Below are 17,143 nucleotides of genomic sequence, written 5' to 3' on the forward strand. Positions count from 1 at the left end.
ACATGAGGAGGGCCTTCTCTGCTGTGAGGGTGGCAGAGCAGTGGCACAGGCTGCCCAGAGAGGTGGGGGAGTCTCCCCCTCTGGAGCCATCCCAAACCCGCCTGGACACCGTCCTGTGCCACTGCTGGAGGTGCCCCTGCTCTGGCAGGGGTGGCACTGGGGGAGCTCCAGAGGGCCCTTCCAGCCCCCACCAGTCTGGGACTCTGGGATTTGGCCCTTTGCACATTTTATCGCCACAATCTGCAATGACCCATTCACCACAACTTTCAACAACCAGGATTTGTTCTGTGTACATTAAAACGTAGAATATAATGGAAAATATTATTACTGTATTTATATTATCCACCCCTTGCCTGGGATGCTGCTGCCACTCACACCACAACTTGGCTAATACTGTCCCAAGCAGGTGAGGTGGGATGAACTGGGTGAGCAGGACAGCCTCCTCCTCCCTGGGGAGCAGACTCGGTCATCGTCCATCTCAAAGGAACTATTTTGCAGAGATAAGGAGCATCACCGGAGCGCAGCCAGTTTTGCCTTATAGTAACCAGCTTGTGCATCCTGGAAAGTTTTAATTATTTAGTATTTGCAGAATTCAGCTACATTAAGATGTGACTTTCATGTTAAGGTGATGCTGGAGCAAGTTTTTTAGCTATGTTTTTGAACTTTCATTTGTTGAACCCATCAGGTGGTGTCCCGGCCGCTGGTGGCACTAGACCCAGAGATGCTCGGGGGAGATGCAGCCATGTCACAGGCGGTCCAAACTCATCCATTTTCCATTTCTTCTGGAGCTACTTCATGAAATGATAGAAAAATACTGGCAGCAGTTGAAATAACTTCACAGAACACAGAGCAAATAATGTTAAGGTCAATGTTAGCTATTTTCTATAAATAGATTTGGTAAAAACGGCCATTTTTTTTTTCATCCCAAAATCCAGTGAACATTTTCAGACTGCTCTATTTTGGCTCCTTCTTCATGAACATTCATAAAAACATTTTGTTCCTGGGAAGATTCATAGAAAATAAGTGTTAGAAATCCTCTTCTCTCTCTCACGCACATATATATATATATATATATCTCTGTATGTAGGCTTTTGATGCCGTTTCCCCTCAGATCCTCATGGAGAAGCTGTTGAAGCCTGGGCAGTCCTGGACCGCAGCCGCCAAACGGTGTGGTTCCTTGCTCTGCAGAACCCTTCCAGCCCTGCGCGATGCGGTGGGGGGCACAGCTTGCTTTTACCCTGGAGAGAGGGCAGAGCCCTCTGCGGTGCTTTATCTGCTCGTTGCAACATATCTGACCGAGTGGCACCATCCTCCCCTCCGGGCTGGCGTTTCTGGAAGGTCTCCCCCAGGGCAGAGCTTCGTTAGGTGGGACGGGAGCCCTGGGCTTGCAAAGAAAGGCTCTGCCATGCGACGTGGACTTGGACATGGTTGGACTTGATGTTCTTAAAGGTCCCTTCCAACCTCAACAATTCTGTCATTCTATGACTTTGATTGAATTAACTCTGAACAGAAGCGGAGCGCCGAAGCCGGTCCCTGGCAGCTGCCTCCTGACGGGCTGGCCACGGACACGCTGGGAAACTGCTGTCTGTTCCAATCCAAATCTCAGCCTAATTAAAAAAAAAGATCAAACAAATTGTTGTGGAAGGGCGAGGAGGAGGAGGGGGGAGGGGACTTTGTATGTGGCCAAACTGGTGTTTTCTTAACATGGCTGCATAGATGTGGGACAACGTTATGCAGTGGCCTCCTCACATGCTATACAGTTGTGTGTATATAGAGCAGATATGTATATAAATATAACAAGCTCTATTTTTCCTAATTACGGTTTGTACCTGTCAGCTCTGTGCTGCCGCGCTCCTGCCTTGCTCTGACCGTGCAGGTTCTTGTCTCTGCTTTGCCGTTTCCAGGGCTAAAGGCTTCTCTCCAGAGGCTGCAGCTGGAGTACGTGGACGTCGTCTTCGCCAACCGCCCGGACAACAACACCCCCATGGAAGGTCAGTGGGAGCTTGAGACGAAGGGTTTAACGTGGCTGATCCTGGCTTACAGGCTCAGACTGATGATGGGAGGAAATGAAAAACATTTTTTTTCTCGAGTATTCAGGTGGGGCAGCTTAAATATGAAATACCTCATTTGTGATATCCTGGAGCCCTATATAGTTACACTGCAATGAAATGAATTTGAGTCTCATGGAAGGGAATTGGAGTTTCCTTTATGTCCCAGTGGTGGCTTTAATGTTGTTTGTTCCTTTATTTCCTTCTCTCAATTCCTTCAGATAAAGTGAAATTGCGTTTGCATTTAAGGCAGATCTCTGTGTCAAATGAAACTTGTACGTCCCCACCCCCGGTGCGGCCGGCTCTAGAGAGGACAGCGTGCCAACGCTGCCATCCCCATCCTTGTCTTCATCCCCTGCGCTGCCCGGATAGCACACGCTTCTCCCGGTGCTAAAACCAGGGGTGCGATCCAGTGCGTGGTCAGAAACGAGAAACAATTGGCAAACTTTAGGGCTTCCCGCCCCGAGCAGCACCAGCCGTGTCTGCGGTGGGTTCGGCCGAGGGGCCGGGCGAGGACGTGGTCCCCTGGGGCGCAGGGGGTCCCCCCGGGCAGGGAGAGCGGTGATGGCTCAGCCTCGTGCCACCGCTGAGCCCCTCGCTCCCAGGGGGGACGGTCCTTGTTGCATGCAGCCGGGGGGAACGAATGTGGGAACCGGCAAGATCTGTGACTCTCTGTGCACTTTATATTTCATTGCTGATAACTATATATATTCACGTTTGGTACATGGCCATAGAGCCCAGTTATCCCAGCAGCTTCATCAATACCTTTTGGGGTCAATGCCCTATTTGATGGGCACCGGCTCCCATCCCTTCTCTTTTCCCACGGGAGTTAACACAACCGTTCACACCGTGGCAGAAGATTGGCTTCACAGCTCAACAAAAAATAGCAAGAAGAAAGACTCGCAGGCTGCAGAAGCTGTCACGGATGAGTACATGTAAATCAAACCAACCTGGAGCTTGACAGGCCCCTCCGAAGCTCCTGCCTTGGCTTTCAGCTGGCAGGACGCTTATTTTCTTAACGAACGCGGGGCTGTGTGACCCGGCACGAACCGTGGGTGGGCGGCGGTACCGCTGCCCCGGCTGACCGGTGCCGGCAGCTGTGGGTTCAGGGAACTGGCCCCGGGGTGTTAGGACCAGGGCAGATTTTGGAGTAGCTGATGAGGTCAAGGAACATGACATGTCGTACCTCGGAGGGAGAAACGACCTCTCTGCTCAGTCAGTTGACATGTAACGAGGCAGTGCAGAATATATTTCCCATTCCCACGCCGCACAGCTGATCTCGGGCGTTTGCAGCTTTTAAGATGCTACAGATACTGCCAGCAGCGCGGCAGCTTGGCAGCACGGTATAAACCGTGGTGTTCGGTGAGATTTTGAGCAGGGTGAAAAAAGGGACGGTTTTGTTATGAATGGTGTGGTGGTGATTCTTTCTATATACTTCATGCTTTTTTTATGGTTCACCTACTAAGCCACTTCTATCCCAGAGCATCTGTTGAACCATCTGTCGGTTCTGCGCTATCTGGCATGCACAATAAGTGCTGAGCTACCTCCACGAGACATTCCATCCCCGCTCCGTCTCCTGACGAGCCTGTGCTTTGCCCGCGAGCAAATAGCTGCTCCCTCACTCCGTGCAGGCAGTGTCTTGCCCGTGTTGCGGTTGCAGAGGACTCAGGAGGGTGGAAGGGGATGCGGCCAAAAGTGTGGCTGGAAAGTTGGGAGGTGCTTTCGGGAAGGGCAGCAATGCCATGAGCTGCTCCGCAGTCGCTGTCGTTGCGTGGCAGTGACCTTGGGAAGGTGCAGCTTTCATCCCCGTGGCAGAGATTTGTAGGTAACCTTGAATGTTCCCTGCTTGTGCCACTCGTGCCAACATGAGGGTGGCATGAGAAGGGTGAGACACTGGCCCAGGTTGCCCAGAGAGGTGGGAGATGCCCCATCCAGGTCAGGTTGGACGGGGTTCTGAGCAATCTGGTCTAGTTGAAGATGTCCCTGCTCCAGGGATGGGGTGGACTAGATGGCCTTTAAAGGTCCCTTCCAACCCAAACCCTTCTGTGATCCTCTGTGAGGGGCCGTGCATGAGCAAAGAGTGTGGTACAACCAAAGAAATCAGAGGACAAACTTAGAACGTTCACACGCAGGTAGGTGAGGTTTCTCTGCTGTCCCTCGGGGTCCTCTGCCCGCTGTGCTCTGTGTGTCCGTGGGCATCTGCAGGTGATGGATCAGCCATTCGGAAGTACCCACCTGGCCCACCCTGGCCAGAGCAGAATCCCGTCCCCACCCCCGGGCTGGCCAGGGCCCAGCTCAGGCCGCCTTCAGCGGTGTGGGCAGAGGGGATCTCACAGGAGAAGATGAGCATTTGATACAGATTTCTTTATTGCAGGTGACTCTGGTCCCCAAAGCGGCAGGCAAAGCTTGCTTAATCTAAAACTCAGAAATGTGTTTACCTTTCTTAGAAGTCTCAGAGCAAATTAAAAAAAGATTTTCATCGTAAAAGCAATGCGATATTAGCTTCAGGAAAAGTCTGAAGATGAGTTTCTCGCAGAAGGGTCTTTGCAGGAGCCTGCAGGCAGGTCTGGTGGGTCCCTGGCCAGGACACCCATGTCCCTCCTCGCCCCTGACCCGCTCCCGGCTCTGCCAGGGCACGCAGGACGAGGGGCTGTCCTCGCTGGGGTCACCCACCCATGGAGGTGCTCCTGCCCCCGGCGCCCGGGCGGCTCTGCCCTCCCGCGCCCCCGATGGGGACCTGGGGAGACGGGTGATGGGAAGGGGCTGTGCTTCGCTCCTGAATTTCTGTGCGTTTCGTGCCTCATTAGTCCGGCTGGAGATCTGATCCCCCAACTGTGCTAGCAGATGCTTTTTATTCACGCCGAGCAGTTTTTCCAGCAGACGAGCAGGGCAGCTCCGGCGGCGGGGAAGGAGGGTGCCCCGGGTCCCCTGGGGAGACCCCCCGTGGTCACTGTGCCGGGGGACCAGGCGCCCGCTGCGCGGCCAGCCCCGATCCGCAGCCCGGGCAAGCAGGGAGGGAAGGTGACATGGTTCCTATTGGAGAACTTTAAGCTACTTCAACATTATTATTCTGCTGCTGGAAGCTGCTTTCTGGGTTTTAAAACATTCATTTAGATTTAAAAAAAAATAATCTCTTCCTTCTTAAGTGGTGCCATTTGTGCCACCCAGCTGGCAGACCGAGCGCTCCAGGCACACGTGCTCTTTACAAACCATCCCATCACCATTCCCATGGGAGCAGGCTTGGGTAAACGAGAATATATATATATATATTTATTTTTTTTTTCTGGGTTGACTTCAGTTTTTCTTGAAAGGAGTAGAGGTGTGGGAGAAATGAAAACAACCACGGACCGAAAAGTGTAAGAGGCGTATGATGAAACGCTTATCAAAATTCCTAAATGGTAGTGCAGCAAAAATAGAAAAGTAGACCCAGTGAGAAGGCGGCGCTGCCGAGGAGGGAGGGAGGAAGGGAAGGATTGCCACAGAGCTGCCTGTCGCACACAGCACGCCCGCAGGGAGCGGGGCAGTTGCCCGATAACCGGGCATTTTGTTGGAGTAGTATGTGCCTGAGAATAAATGTTTAAGAATAGAGAAGAGTATGGCTTTGGCCAAACTGAAGAAGAAATTAAAAAAATCCCAAACTCTTCATCGGGGGGAAAGAAGTCCTCACACCAATGTTTCCCTGGAGAGGAAATCTCCCTTTCCAGTGGGAAGGCAGAAACTCAGCACATGAGGGACGGTGTCTCTTGTACAGCCCTCCAAGGTTATAAACGGCGACTTCAACATCTTTAGCTGCCTGTCGCTGCCTGCAGAAATCTCACAATAACATCAAGATTGGCAGTGTAATCTCCCCTCTGCCAAGATCCTCTTTTTTTTTTCTTTTTTTTCCCCCCCATAAATAGGACGAGAATCCTTATGATCTAAAGGGCCCTTGATCTTGAGACAGCGGTGCCCGGAGTCACTGTCCAAGTGACAGCGGACACGCCAAGGGATGTCATAAACACATGGGGCTTCTCCACGCAGCCCTGCCTCCAACCGGGGTCATTCTGCTGTAGGTTGATGGGTCGGAAACTCATCAGATGGATGTAGACTGTCAGTTCCTCTGATTTATTACCGCAGCCAGGGCGGTTGTTTATCCTCTCATGATTGCTCGTTGGGACTGTGACTCCAGGCCTGCAGACCCCACCAGTTTCCAGCACCTCCTGTCCTGGGGACCCCGCTTGGCCCTGGGGAGCCCACTCCATCCTGGGGACCCCGCTCGGTCCCCGGCTCCTCTGCCGCAGTGATGCGACAGGCGCTGCCCGGGATCCCCTCCGTGCTGTGTCCACAGCAGGCTGCTCCCAGGGAGAAATCAGGCTTAAAAATGAATTACAAACAGTAAGCAGGGCTATTTTCTTTATAGCACCAGTGAGGCGTCCTACCAGGTTCTGTAACCTCTTGGGCGGCCATGAGGGATAATTTTTTTTTTTCTGCTTTTCTTGCAAACTGAAGTTTATGATGGGTTTTTTTCCCCTGCTACAACAAGGCAGGGCTGCTCGGCAGGCGGGTGATGGATGGAATTCAAAGATCCTGTCCTAGCACACGTAGCCTCGCAGGCTTCCATCTTCCCCAAGGAAAAGGAGGACCGTGGGACTGCCGTGCCGAGGAGCTACAAGGGGTTTTGCAGAGGAGCTGCCTGCTCCTCCCGCGGGTGGCGGGGCCCTCGGCGGAGCCAGCTTCAACCATCCGCTTTTGCAGCTTTATCCCCAGCATCCTAATATTCCTGGTATGAAGAAGCAGGAGCAGATATACCCTTTGAGTAAACAAATTTTAAAATAAATTTAATTTATCTTTTAGTTTATTTTTCGGCTGTGCTGCCCTCTTGTGTTAAATATTAAAAGGAATATTATAAGGTGGTGGTAGGCAATAGCCAGTTGGTGAAAGCAGGTTTTAAACAACGGCAGGTTAGAAGTCTTTACATTCGCACTGTCAATGCTTTTTCATCCACGCTTGAGAACACAGAGAGAACGTTCCCCAAGAGAACACAGCAGAAGTAGTGTTTAACGCAAAGCCGCTCAGGCTTGGCGGTGTACTTGGCATTTATAAGTGTCTTCGGGAGGATTTGGTGCTGAAAAATTGGCCTCTGTGCGGTTCTCACGCTTTTCTTATCCCCTCCTTTAGAAATTGTCCGGGCGATGACACATGTAATAAATCAAGGCATGGCGATGTACTGGGGAACGTCGCGCTGGAGCGCTATGGAGATCATGGTAAAGTGGATTTTTAGGAAAGCGTTGACACTCGGTAATTCTCCTTCCAGGCTGCAGGGTCTGCTGGAAGCCGGGCTGCGAGCCGGACCGCAAGCGTGGGGCTGGGCTGGGGGTGTTTGCCTTTTACTCCAGCCAGCATATTTTCACCTGTAATAATTTTAAACCCTGTTCTGGGATGAGCCCAATGTTAAGTAGGAGAAGATGGGCTGACGTAGGGGGTTTGGGTGTCTTGGCTCGTTTAATTGGGCGTTGTTTCATTTTGGCTTTATTTGGCTGACTTTAAGACTTCTGGCAAAGCTCCTGTTGGACGTCCATGCCTGCAGCCACCGATGCCCTGTCTGAGACGTGGCTCCTGGCAGCAGCTCCGTGACCCGCAGGACCATCAGAGCTGCTGCTGCAGTGGGAATGATCCCTGTGCAGGGGAGAAGATGGGCTTTAAGGTCCCTTCCAACCCAAACCATTCTGTGATTCTAAGAGATGCCAGAAGCATCCTGCTGCTGATGCCTGCTTCTTGTGGCAGGGTCAAAACACGGCAAACAAGCTCGGCACCAACCATCCCAGCGGGGAATTACAGAATCATAGCATCATAGAGTGGTTTAGGTTGGAAGGGACCTTGAAGAGCATCTAGTCCCACCTCCCTGCCCTGGGCAGGGCCACCTCCCCCCAGCCCAGGTTGCTCCAAGCCCCGTCCAACCTGGCCTTGAACACCTCCAGGGATGGGGCAGCCACAGCTTCTCGGGGCAACCTGACCCAGGGGATCACCACCCGCCCAGCCAAGAATTTCTTCCCAATATCTCATCTCAATCTCCCCTCTGTCAGTGTCAAACCATTCCCCCTCATCCCACAGCTCCCCTCCCTGACCCAGAGTCCCTCCCCAGCTCTCCTGGAGCCCCTTTAGGCACTGGAAGGGGCTCTGAGGTCTCCCCTTTTTGGCCTTCTCTTCTCCAGGCTGAACCCCCCCAACTCTCCCAGCCTGTCCTCCCAGCAGAGGGGCTCCAGCCCTCCCAGCATCTCCGTGCCCTCCTCTGGCCCCGCTCCAACAGCTCCGTGTCCTTCTGCTGGTGGGACCCCCCGAGCTGGAGGCAGCACTGCAGGGGGGTCTCCCCAAAGTGGGGTAGAGGAGAGGTTCTTTGGGTTGTTGCTGCACTGGCGCTGAAGCAGCTTTGGGCAGGAGGAGGCAGAAGGTGGGCATGTGCCCTGCTGCGGCGGGCACAGCCAGGGATGGGGCTGTGTTTCTGCCCCGGCGTGGTGGCGTTCACGGGGATGTGCGTGGCCTTGCTAAGGGATAGCGAAACTTGAGTTTGTGGGCTCCCACACACTCAAGGAGTGCTGGCTGGTAGGTTATGTTCTACTTCATGAAGTATTTCATCTACTAATTTCTTCCCTGCAGGAAGCCTACTCCGTGGCCCGGCAGTTTAACATGATACCACCTGTGTGTGAACAAGCTGAGTACCATCTTTTCCAAAGAGAGAAAGTGGAGGTTCAGCTGCCGGAATTATATCATAAAATAGGTAAGACTGAGACTGCTGTGCCTTTTGGCTATTTCATTTGCGGAGGGAAACACAGAGCAGGCTGCCCTGGGGCTCTAGGTGGGAACAGCGCTCTCCTTCCCGGGATCTGAAGGGGACAGACAAGTGTCTATCTAATGACCTAAAGGAAAACCTGGCTTGCCATGCCTCTGATAGAAAAAGGTGCTAATTGCCACGGCTGCTTCTTACTCTTTGAGACTGGCGGCAGCATGGGCAGAGGAGGCGCCTGGGCTGAGAAGCAGGAGTTCAGGCACAGGACGGGGCTGGAGGTTCTCGCAATAAGATTTTGGATGAATAAGCTACTTGGTGCCTTCCAGCAAGATGCTGCTGATCCATCGTTAAGTGAACATCACTGCCAACAGCAACAGAAACAAGCACCAATTGTTTTGCTTTTATTTTTTTTTAACTGAAAGTCAGAGTTTTGATACAACTCTGATTTCTCCCAGTCCCCTGAAATCTCCTTCTCTGCTTTCTCTGCAGGGGTGGGAGCAATGACGTGGTCTCCACTCGCCTGTGGGATCATCTCAGGGAAATACGGCAACGGGGTCCCTGAAAGCTCAAGGGCTGCACTAAAGGTATTTTGTTGTTGTTGTTGTTGCCTGTTTGAGGAAAGTAGGTGTGCTGCTTTTGTGAGGGCAGGAAAATAACAAAGGAGAACCGGGTCCCTCATGAGAAGGCTGGCCCGAGCGCTGCTGCATCGGTACATCAGCTCGGTTTCTCTGGCAACCACGCTCCGAAGGACGGGAGAATCTGGGTTACGAAGATGCTTGGGGTTCCGCGCTGCACGGGGTGATGGCTGCGAGCCGGCGGTGGGGCAGGGGGTGACCGGAGCCAGGCTCTGCGCAGGGATGCTCTCACCACCCTTCCATCGCCCGCACAGCATCAACGGGAAGGCGCCAGCCCGGGGCTTCTGTTGCATTCCATGCTCCCGGCCAATCGATACAGCTGCTGTGACTTCAAAACCTCTTCACCACACGCAGCTTCTCCCACAATTATCCCGATTTTATTCTAATTGGGTGTCCCCTCCCATACCGTGCCTGTGGCAGGCATGTTGTTTAACGGTGTGAAAAACAGCAGAGCGTTAAAAATACCACAGATTTGGAGAAAAACCCAACCGAAATGATATCTGAGGCTCTGCATGAGCTGCTGGGCAAAAGCCAATGCTGCCCGACGGGTGCCAGCAGACTGATCTTAGTCCCCTTGCGGGTTTTTGCTCGGCTTGCGGCTTTTTAAAGGAAAGGTGCAGCCTATGCTGACGTGCTTACAAAGGGCAGCATTTTAAAATTCGGTGTTTCATTGCATTTGGGATATTCCCCCCCCTCCCCCAAATAAAATACATTATTGATATTTGGTAAAGGGTAGCTAAGTGGGTAGCATTGCAGAGAGGGGTCCAAATTAAATTGATGAGCGAAGCAGAGTCACGTTTCAAGTCTGGAGCTGGGAAAACTGAAATCTCAGCTTCATTTAATTAATTTTCTAATCTTGAATGGTAATAGTAAAACTTGAACAAGATCAGATGTTCTCTCAATTTTTTTTTTTGGGGGGGGGTCTGTGTGTCAAAATCTTCTCAAGTTGACTAATATTTCATTTTCTTCCATCCTGCGATGGGATACACTGGTCCAAAAATAAAACTCAGGAGGTTCCATGTTCCAGACCGAGTCCATCAGTTGTGTAAAGCCAGAGAGACAGAGACGTAGGCTCTCGCAGGAGACATCCTGGTCCTGCCGTAATTGCTTTGGGTAGCAAAGCATTGTGTTATTCAGCCTCCGTTGCCTCCTGGCTTGGCTATGACTTTTTAAGAGCTGTTTATAATTGCCTTAAACGTTGCATTTCGGGAGGTTAAAGCTAACAGTCGATTGCAATGTAATTCCCCTGCAGTGCTACCAGTGGCTGAAAGAGAAAATCATCAGTGAGGAAGGCAGAAAGCAGCAGGTGAAGCTGAAAGACCTGTCGCCCATCGCCGAGCGGCTGGGGTGCACGCTGCCGCAGCTGGCCGTCGGTAGGTGATGGGGCGCGGGACGGGACGGGACACCTCCCCCCAGCCCAGGTTGCTCCAAGCCCCGTCCAACCTGGCCTTGAACACCTCCAGGGATGGGGCAGCCACAGCTTCTCGGGGCAACCTGCCCCAGGGGCTCACCACCCACACAGCCAAGAATTTCTTCCCAATGTCTCATCTCAATCTCCCCTCTTTGAGTGTCAAACCGTTCCCCCTGGTCCCACGGCTCCCCTCCCTGACCCAGAGTCCCTCCCCAGCTCTCCTGGAGCCCCTTTAGGCACTGGAAGGGGCTCTGAGGTCTCCCCGGAGCCTTCTCTTCTCCAGGCTGAACCCCCCCACCTCTCCCAGCCTGTCCTCCCAGCAGAGGGGCTCCAGCCCTCCCAGCATCTCCATGGGCTTAAAATGCCACATATTACTTTTCAGGTAACCCCTGGTCTGTTAACCTCACACAAAGTAACATTCATTTTTTTAAGCAGTAAAGCTAAAAATTACTTAAAATAAGATTGTGTCCAGCATCATCATCAGGCTTTGATTGACAGGAGGGCGCGTGTATCTTGCACCATCCATGGAGGTCCAACCCTCACCTGCCCGTTTCTCTGAACGGTCTCTCCCCGGGCGGAAGCCATCAGTTGTTCAGCACATTGGGCTGAAACAGAGAGGGTTTGTGGGTTTTTTTTTTCAATAATTTTCTTTGTGCTGCTGCTGAGCCAAGGCTGAGACTTGGCACACACGTCTGTTAGAAAAACCATCCCTGGTTCAGATAGCCCAGAGATGAATCCCTGCAATTCGTGATGGGGAAAAACCCGAGCCTGCAGTGAAGACCACCGCTGGGCTGGGGAGCGGGCTCAGGCAGGACGCTGGAAGAGGGGCTCTATGGTTTGTGCACCTTCTTCCTGGTAGTGCTGGAGGAGCAAAGTGAAGGTTGACAAATAATGTCGTCATTATTTTGCAAGTAGAGATAGAAGCTCTGACAAACTTTAGGGTCTGGAGTAATGCCGTGTCACGAAGCCAATGTTCCTGACCACCTTGTGACTTTGTTCTCAGCATGGTGCCTGAGAAACGAGGGAGTGAGCTCTGTCCTTCTAGGATCTTCCAACCCAGAGCAGCTGATAGAGAACCTCGGAGCCATACAGGCAAGTGCAAGTGGTGGTGGCACCTCAGCAGAAGTGGGGGGTTGGCTGCTGCCTGGCTCCCTTTGGGGGTGACACCAGCACACCTTGACTAGTGCCCTCCTCCTCTTAATATAGTTTTAATACTTCATATTGTGTTTCAGGCATCTTCCAGTTGTAGTTCTGCACGTTAATTAGGCAAACCTGTGGTGCCTCATCATGACTTCCCACCATTTGTGGTAGCTATAGCCATACCCAGCAACAAGAGGGTGGCATCAGCGGGTTTAATGTATAGTTCTACTATTTCTCTAAAAGCTCACTTGAAAAAGCAAGCGACCTGATTGCAGGCCACGTTGTGATATATTCTGCGCCAAGTCTCCCGCAGGGCACACGTCACCTGCACCCACCTTTATTATTCTCTGCTGCTTTTCACAACAAGAGCTTGCTCCCATGTTCTTGCCGCCAGCTTGCTTCCCACCGCGCACAAAAAGCTGAGGAGCACTTCTGTGATTCTCTCACCGAGTAAAGATGCCACAGTCGTTCTTCCTTTAAGGGAGAAAGGTCTTAGACAGATGTTTAAATATCTGTCTTGGAAAAAACGACAGAGGAAACATTATTTGATAAAATCTAGTTTTAAATTTGGAAAAACCTTTCACGGAAGCTTGATTAAACACGGGTTTTCTTCCACCCCTAGGTCCTTCCAAAGATGACATCCCATATTGTAAACGAAATAGATAATATTCTGGGAAATAAGCCCTACAGCAAGAAGGACTACAGATCATAATGCAATGCATGAATTACCTGGACTGCATGGTTTAAAAAGTGCTCTGTACAGAAGTACAGCCCCGAGTTAATATCCGGTCATGAGAATCATTCAGCAGCTTGCTGCTCGGTGTCTACTGTCACGGGATCCTTCGAGATGTGTGCTGTCGCTACTAATCTGCAGTGAAATTTAAAAGCACAGTTGATCTCTCTTCTAACCAAGAATAATCTTGTATTTTCTTACCTTCGACTGAATCCATTGATTTTTACTTTACTCTTAGCACCTCATGCTTGTGCTGTGAAAAACGCGTGTAAAGCAAAAAATAATTTATAACCTTCAGGTACTTGGTAATTAAAGAAGGATGTACAGATCTATTTTTTCAATGAAGAAAAGCCAGATACAACTTAAGGTTTTAATAAAACCACATTTGGGAAATCTCAACTATAAAGTTTCTTCAGGTTAACAGAGAGAAGGGGCAAGCTCCAATTTTCCGTCTTCTTTTTTACGCTGAATATATGCTTTAGATTTCGTTTGTAGTTGAATAAAGAATGTAAGACAGAGAATTAGTTAGAAATTAGATAGCTCCGCTCCTAACTATACCATTATTTCCGCTGGGGAGTGCTCCTGGGAAGTATTTCTGAGTACAAGCCCGAAGAGCACGGTTAGGAAACCCACACGCATGTCAGCTGAATAAGAACAACGGCTCTTTGCAAAATTCTAATTCTACATCAACCTCAAACCAAGAAAGCCATGATAAAATACTGGGGTTTGCACCTATAGAAACCTGCCTCTACTTCTGCCTGCTTGTAGACATAGCTATTGCAAATTTCAATATTTATGAGCTTTTAAGGATATAGATACTTATAAATATATAGAATATATAGCTGCTGAAAAATACCAGAAGAAAATCAGGTACATACTTTGGTGGAGGGCTACATTTGCTGTAACTTGTTCCGGAATCGGGCATAAGTAAACGCATAGTATTTTTAAGCCATGTCTTAAACAGGTAGGGGTGGTTTTTTTGGTGAGCGTTCAATCCCTCGACAGGAATCGTTAGTGAGCACTTATACATTAATTTGCCCATCTTAAGAACCACATCATATTTTACCATGAAATTTGCTTTGTAAAACGCACCTATGACTTCAGTAAGTATTTCTCACTCGTATCGACTCGCGTACTTTGGGCACAGGCTCCCTGGGGGTGCAGCTGCGCGCAGCCTTTGTAGGACCCCCGTGCTCTAGTCCCCTGAGCTGGGGGGCACCTGCAGAGCGCGCGCACTCCCGCGGGCCGCGGGGCCAGGTCCCGGCACTTGGGTTGTCTTCTCCTGTATTTAATCCAACGAGCTCTGGTGTGTGTAAATGAACTTAGCCGCTGTGTATCCAGAAATGCAGTCTGACTTTGACTTCTGCTTGGACACAATAAAAGCATTTTGTGCATCTCATTTTATACTTAGACCCGTTACTAAGCGCCAGACTGATTTTGAGACGGCGATGGTTTACGTTGAAAATGGATGCGTATGGTTCCAGAGGGAAACGCTAATCTTCAGCAGTACCCAGGTGGGACAAGGGACCGTGACCGCGGGCGGAGGAGCGGGTGCAGCCGGGGAGCGAAGGGCTGTGGGGGCTGCGCTTCTCGGAGAAGGTACTCCCAGGAGTTGGTCTCCTAAGGCAGACAGCAGTCGTAGACAACATTTTGGCCTGAAATAAACGCAACGTGAACGTCCTCTGGACAGTTCACTGAAACCCCACTGCAGTTCAGCCACCAGCCTCTCCGAAACCACCGTGGTCAGTCCCAGTGAGCCGAGGTGGAGACCGTTGCCCAAGCGCTTCTCACCTCCCCAGTATTGCTCTCGCTGCCCTGGGCCACGGCCCCCAACTTTGCAGTATTAGCTGTGAAAATTAACTATTTAGGTATTTTAAAATCTGCAGCACAGAGGCTTTGACCATCACACAGTTAAGAGCTTTATTATTTTAACAGTATAATTCTTTTCCCAGTAGCAGATTAGTTCCTTTAATGACCTCTGGAGGTACAATTTAATGTTTTGCCTTCCCTTCTCAGATACATGGGAATCCAACAACCTACTATAACGTAATATATTAACTCCCAAATTTATTTATTTATTTTTAATAATTGAAAATGAGCTGGCACTGTCCCTTACTTAAAGTCTTCAAAGTCAGCTTGCCCAATGCTCTGAGGGCAATGGGATCATAGAATCACAGAATGGTTTGGGTTGGAAGGGACCTTAAAGCCCCCCCAGTGCCACCCCCTGCCCTGGGCAGGGCCACCTCCCCCCAGCCCAGGTTGCTCCAAGCCCCGTCCAACCTGGCCTTGGTGGCGAGCAGCAGCCCAGCTTTACACTTCAGCATTACGCTGAAGAAATTGGGAGCAGCTTGTAGCAGGGATTGACAGGGAAAAACAACCAACCTGAAAAGGAAACAAAAATGAGAATAAAAAACAACCAACCCCCCAGTGTGTTGCTGTGAAGAAACGCCCAGGAAAGACTAGGCTTTCTGCAGAAAACAACCCACCCACCCGCTTTTGGTTCAGGTTGTCAATGCTGCGACGTTCTCTCCTCAGAAAAACTCCGCCACGCGCTATGCGCCAGGCCTCAGCAACCGTCACTACCAGAAAACTAAGGTAAGACGAAAAGCTGTTAAGAAAAGACTCGGCAAACCGACAGTAATAGCAGAAGAAAGCGCTGCTTCAAATCACTTCTCTCTAGACGGCAGATTTCCTGGAAAATACGCCTGCCACCTTCTAAAACACCCGACGGGGCAGTCTTACCCCTACCACTGCTGACAAGGAAAATGGGTTTATTAGCGCTGTCTGTTCATGTGCCCGAATTTCAGAGCAGTGTATTTTTGGTAGGAGCTGAGCAAATCACCAGCAAAATAGCAATGTTCGAGTCCCGTTGCCTACAGAGCGGCCAACTTGGCCTCATGGTTGATTCTGACCATTTATAGAAGTTTGTTAGAAATTTGTTTAATGTGTGCTAAATACTTAGACTAAAATACATGCAAATTATATCCTTTATAATAAGTGACAGGCCAAGGAAAGTAAAATTTCGCAAGGCAGGCACCAGCAATATGGAAAGTCTCCTTTCAGTAGTGAATAAGCAGGCAGAAGCAGTAAAGAAAAATCCACTTATTTTGAGGGAAAACAATCAAGTTAATTTGAAGAGTGTTAAAGAAAAGTAATTTCAATGGCAGTTCTAAAGTGCACCAAACCCAGTGGAATTTTCACGATGTAAGCACATGAACGGTATTGCCTTTACTGGGAAGCAAAATAAAAGTAAATCACGCAGTGGAGAGTTGAGATTGAGGACCCGCATCCGACCCCAACGCCAAACGATGCTGCAGAGAGGTCCTGTAGTAGTCAGCAGGCACAGGGCAATTAGGTAACAGTTTTGTGAGACTGCCCCGGCTGCATCAGTCAGAAATAGAGACGTTACAAACAACACGCTCTAAGGCACGCCAGACACACTGTCTCCTGCACTTCACAATCTTCATTTTACTATATTTTACATAAATACAAATCTTATTGAAGTAAAGATTAGCAAAGTAATTGTTACATTAAATCTGACTATAAGCTTTCTCTTTCTTCCCTGTTTAGGATTCCAAGTCTGTAACGGCAGTATCTGTAACTTCTACAATGTAATTCCATTAGCAGTAGTAGAGTTTAGCATTTACTGTACCAGCTGCTTTACTGATAGCATGAAAAAAAGGAAAAGGATTGTCTGATAAACCCATTATAAAAAGCCAGCTAAAGCATTTTTGTCAAGCTGTGCCAGGAAAACTAGCAGGTGGGTTTTTTTTTAATTTATGACTTTAGAGATGACTGAAAAAAAAAATAACAACCACCAGACCAGTAAATTCAAACCACTTCAAAAGCATTTTTCTAGGAGATTTAGGTTTTGCCCTGACTCCAAGTTACTGCAAAGTGAGGAGTATTTCCAACGAAAACAATACAGATGCTGACTTGCAGAATACTCCTCTCTTCTGGAAGCAGAGAGATTTCACAGACCTAGACACCCTGCTTGCCCATGAAAATATCAATTTTTTGAAAATTAAGAATGGAAATACAATTAACTGACAAAAAAAGCCTCCTTTTTATTAAAACTTTTCAAATTACAATGATAAATGGTGGATTGTCACTTTTTACGATCAGCAAGTTTGGCTCTTGTAGCAGTCACTTTCATTGCTAAGTAAAAAAATTAATTCAGTTATTGAATAATACCATGTAAAGATAGCAAAAGTAAATATAATTCATTCATTTTGGATTCGAACCCTCCCACCCCCCATACCCTCAAGCAGTCATGCTATAAAAAAAAGTATTCTTATTCCTCCCTTAAACTTTTATATGGCAGTTGAACCCTCTCACAGAAATAAACTGGTGTGCATTTTTTTGTCTACTTGGATCCTGTAGACAGCAGAGCAATCAGTCCCGATGAAGCAC

General features: G+C 49.6%; 2 protein-coding genes across 4 annotated transcripts in view; one reads left to right on the forward strand and one right to left on the reverse strand.

Moving 5' to 3' along the window:
- KCNAB1 (potassium voltage-gated channel, shaker-related subfamily, beta member 1) overlaps positions 1 to 13,129 on the forward strand; it is a 79,633-nt gene extending 66,504 nt beyond the window's left edge. For all 3 annotated transcript variants that reach the window (XM_009884399.1, XM_009884400.1, XM_009884401.1), the window contains exons 8-14: positions 1,905 to 1,991; positions 7,206 to 7,291; positions 8,682 to 8,802; positions 9,301 to 9,395; positions 10,699 to 10,819; positions 11,861 to 11,949; positions 12,620 to 13,129. In XM_009884399.1, coding sequence (XP_009882701.1) covers positions 1,905 to 1,991; positions 7,206 to 7,291; positions 8,682 to 8,802; positions 9,301 to 9,395; positions 10,699 to 10,819; positions 11,861 to 11,949; positions 12,620 to 12,709 — 689 coding nt within the window. In that variant the 3' untranslated portion in view covers positions 12,710 to 13,129. The remainder of the gene's footprint in view (positions 1 to 1,904; positions 1,992 to 7,205; positions 7,292 to 8,681; positions 8,803 to 9,300; positions 9,396 to 10,698; positions 10,820 to 11,860; positions 11,950 to 12,619) is intronic.
- Positions 13,130 to 17,096: 3,967 nt separating this feature from the next.
- SSR3 (signal sequence receptor, gamma (translocon-associated protein gamma)) overlaps positions 17,097 to 17,143 on the reverse strand; it is a 21,693-nt gene continuing 21,646 nt past the window's right edge. The window contains exon 6 of the mRNA XM_009884483.1: positions 17,097 to 17,143. This exon is cut by the window's right edge and continues 7 nt beyond it. Coding sequence (XP_009882785.1) covers positions 17,097 to 17,143 — 47 coding nt within the window.

The sequence above is a fragment of the Charadrius vociferus genome, unplaced genomic scaffold (assembly GCF_000708025.1).
Source record: "Charadrius vociferus isolate BGI_N301 unplaced genomic scaffold, ASM70802v2 scaffold104, whole genome shotgun sequence".
In the NCBI taxonomy this organism is placed as follows: Eukaryota; Metazoa; Chordata; class Aves; order Charadriiformes; family Charadriidae; genus Charadrius; species Charadrius vociferus.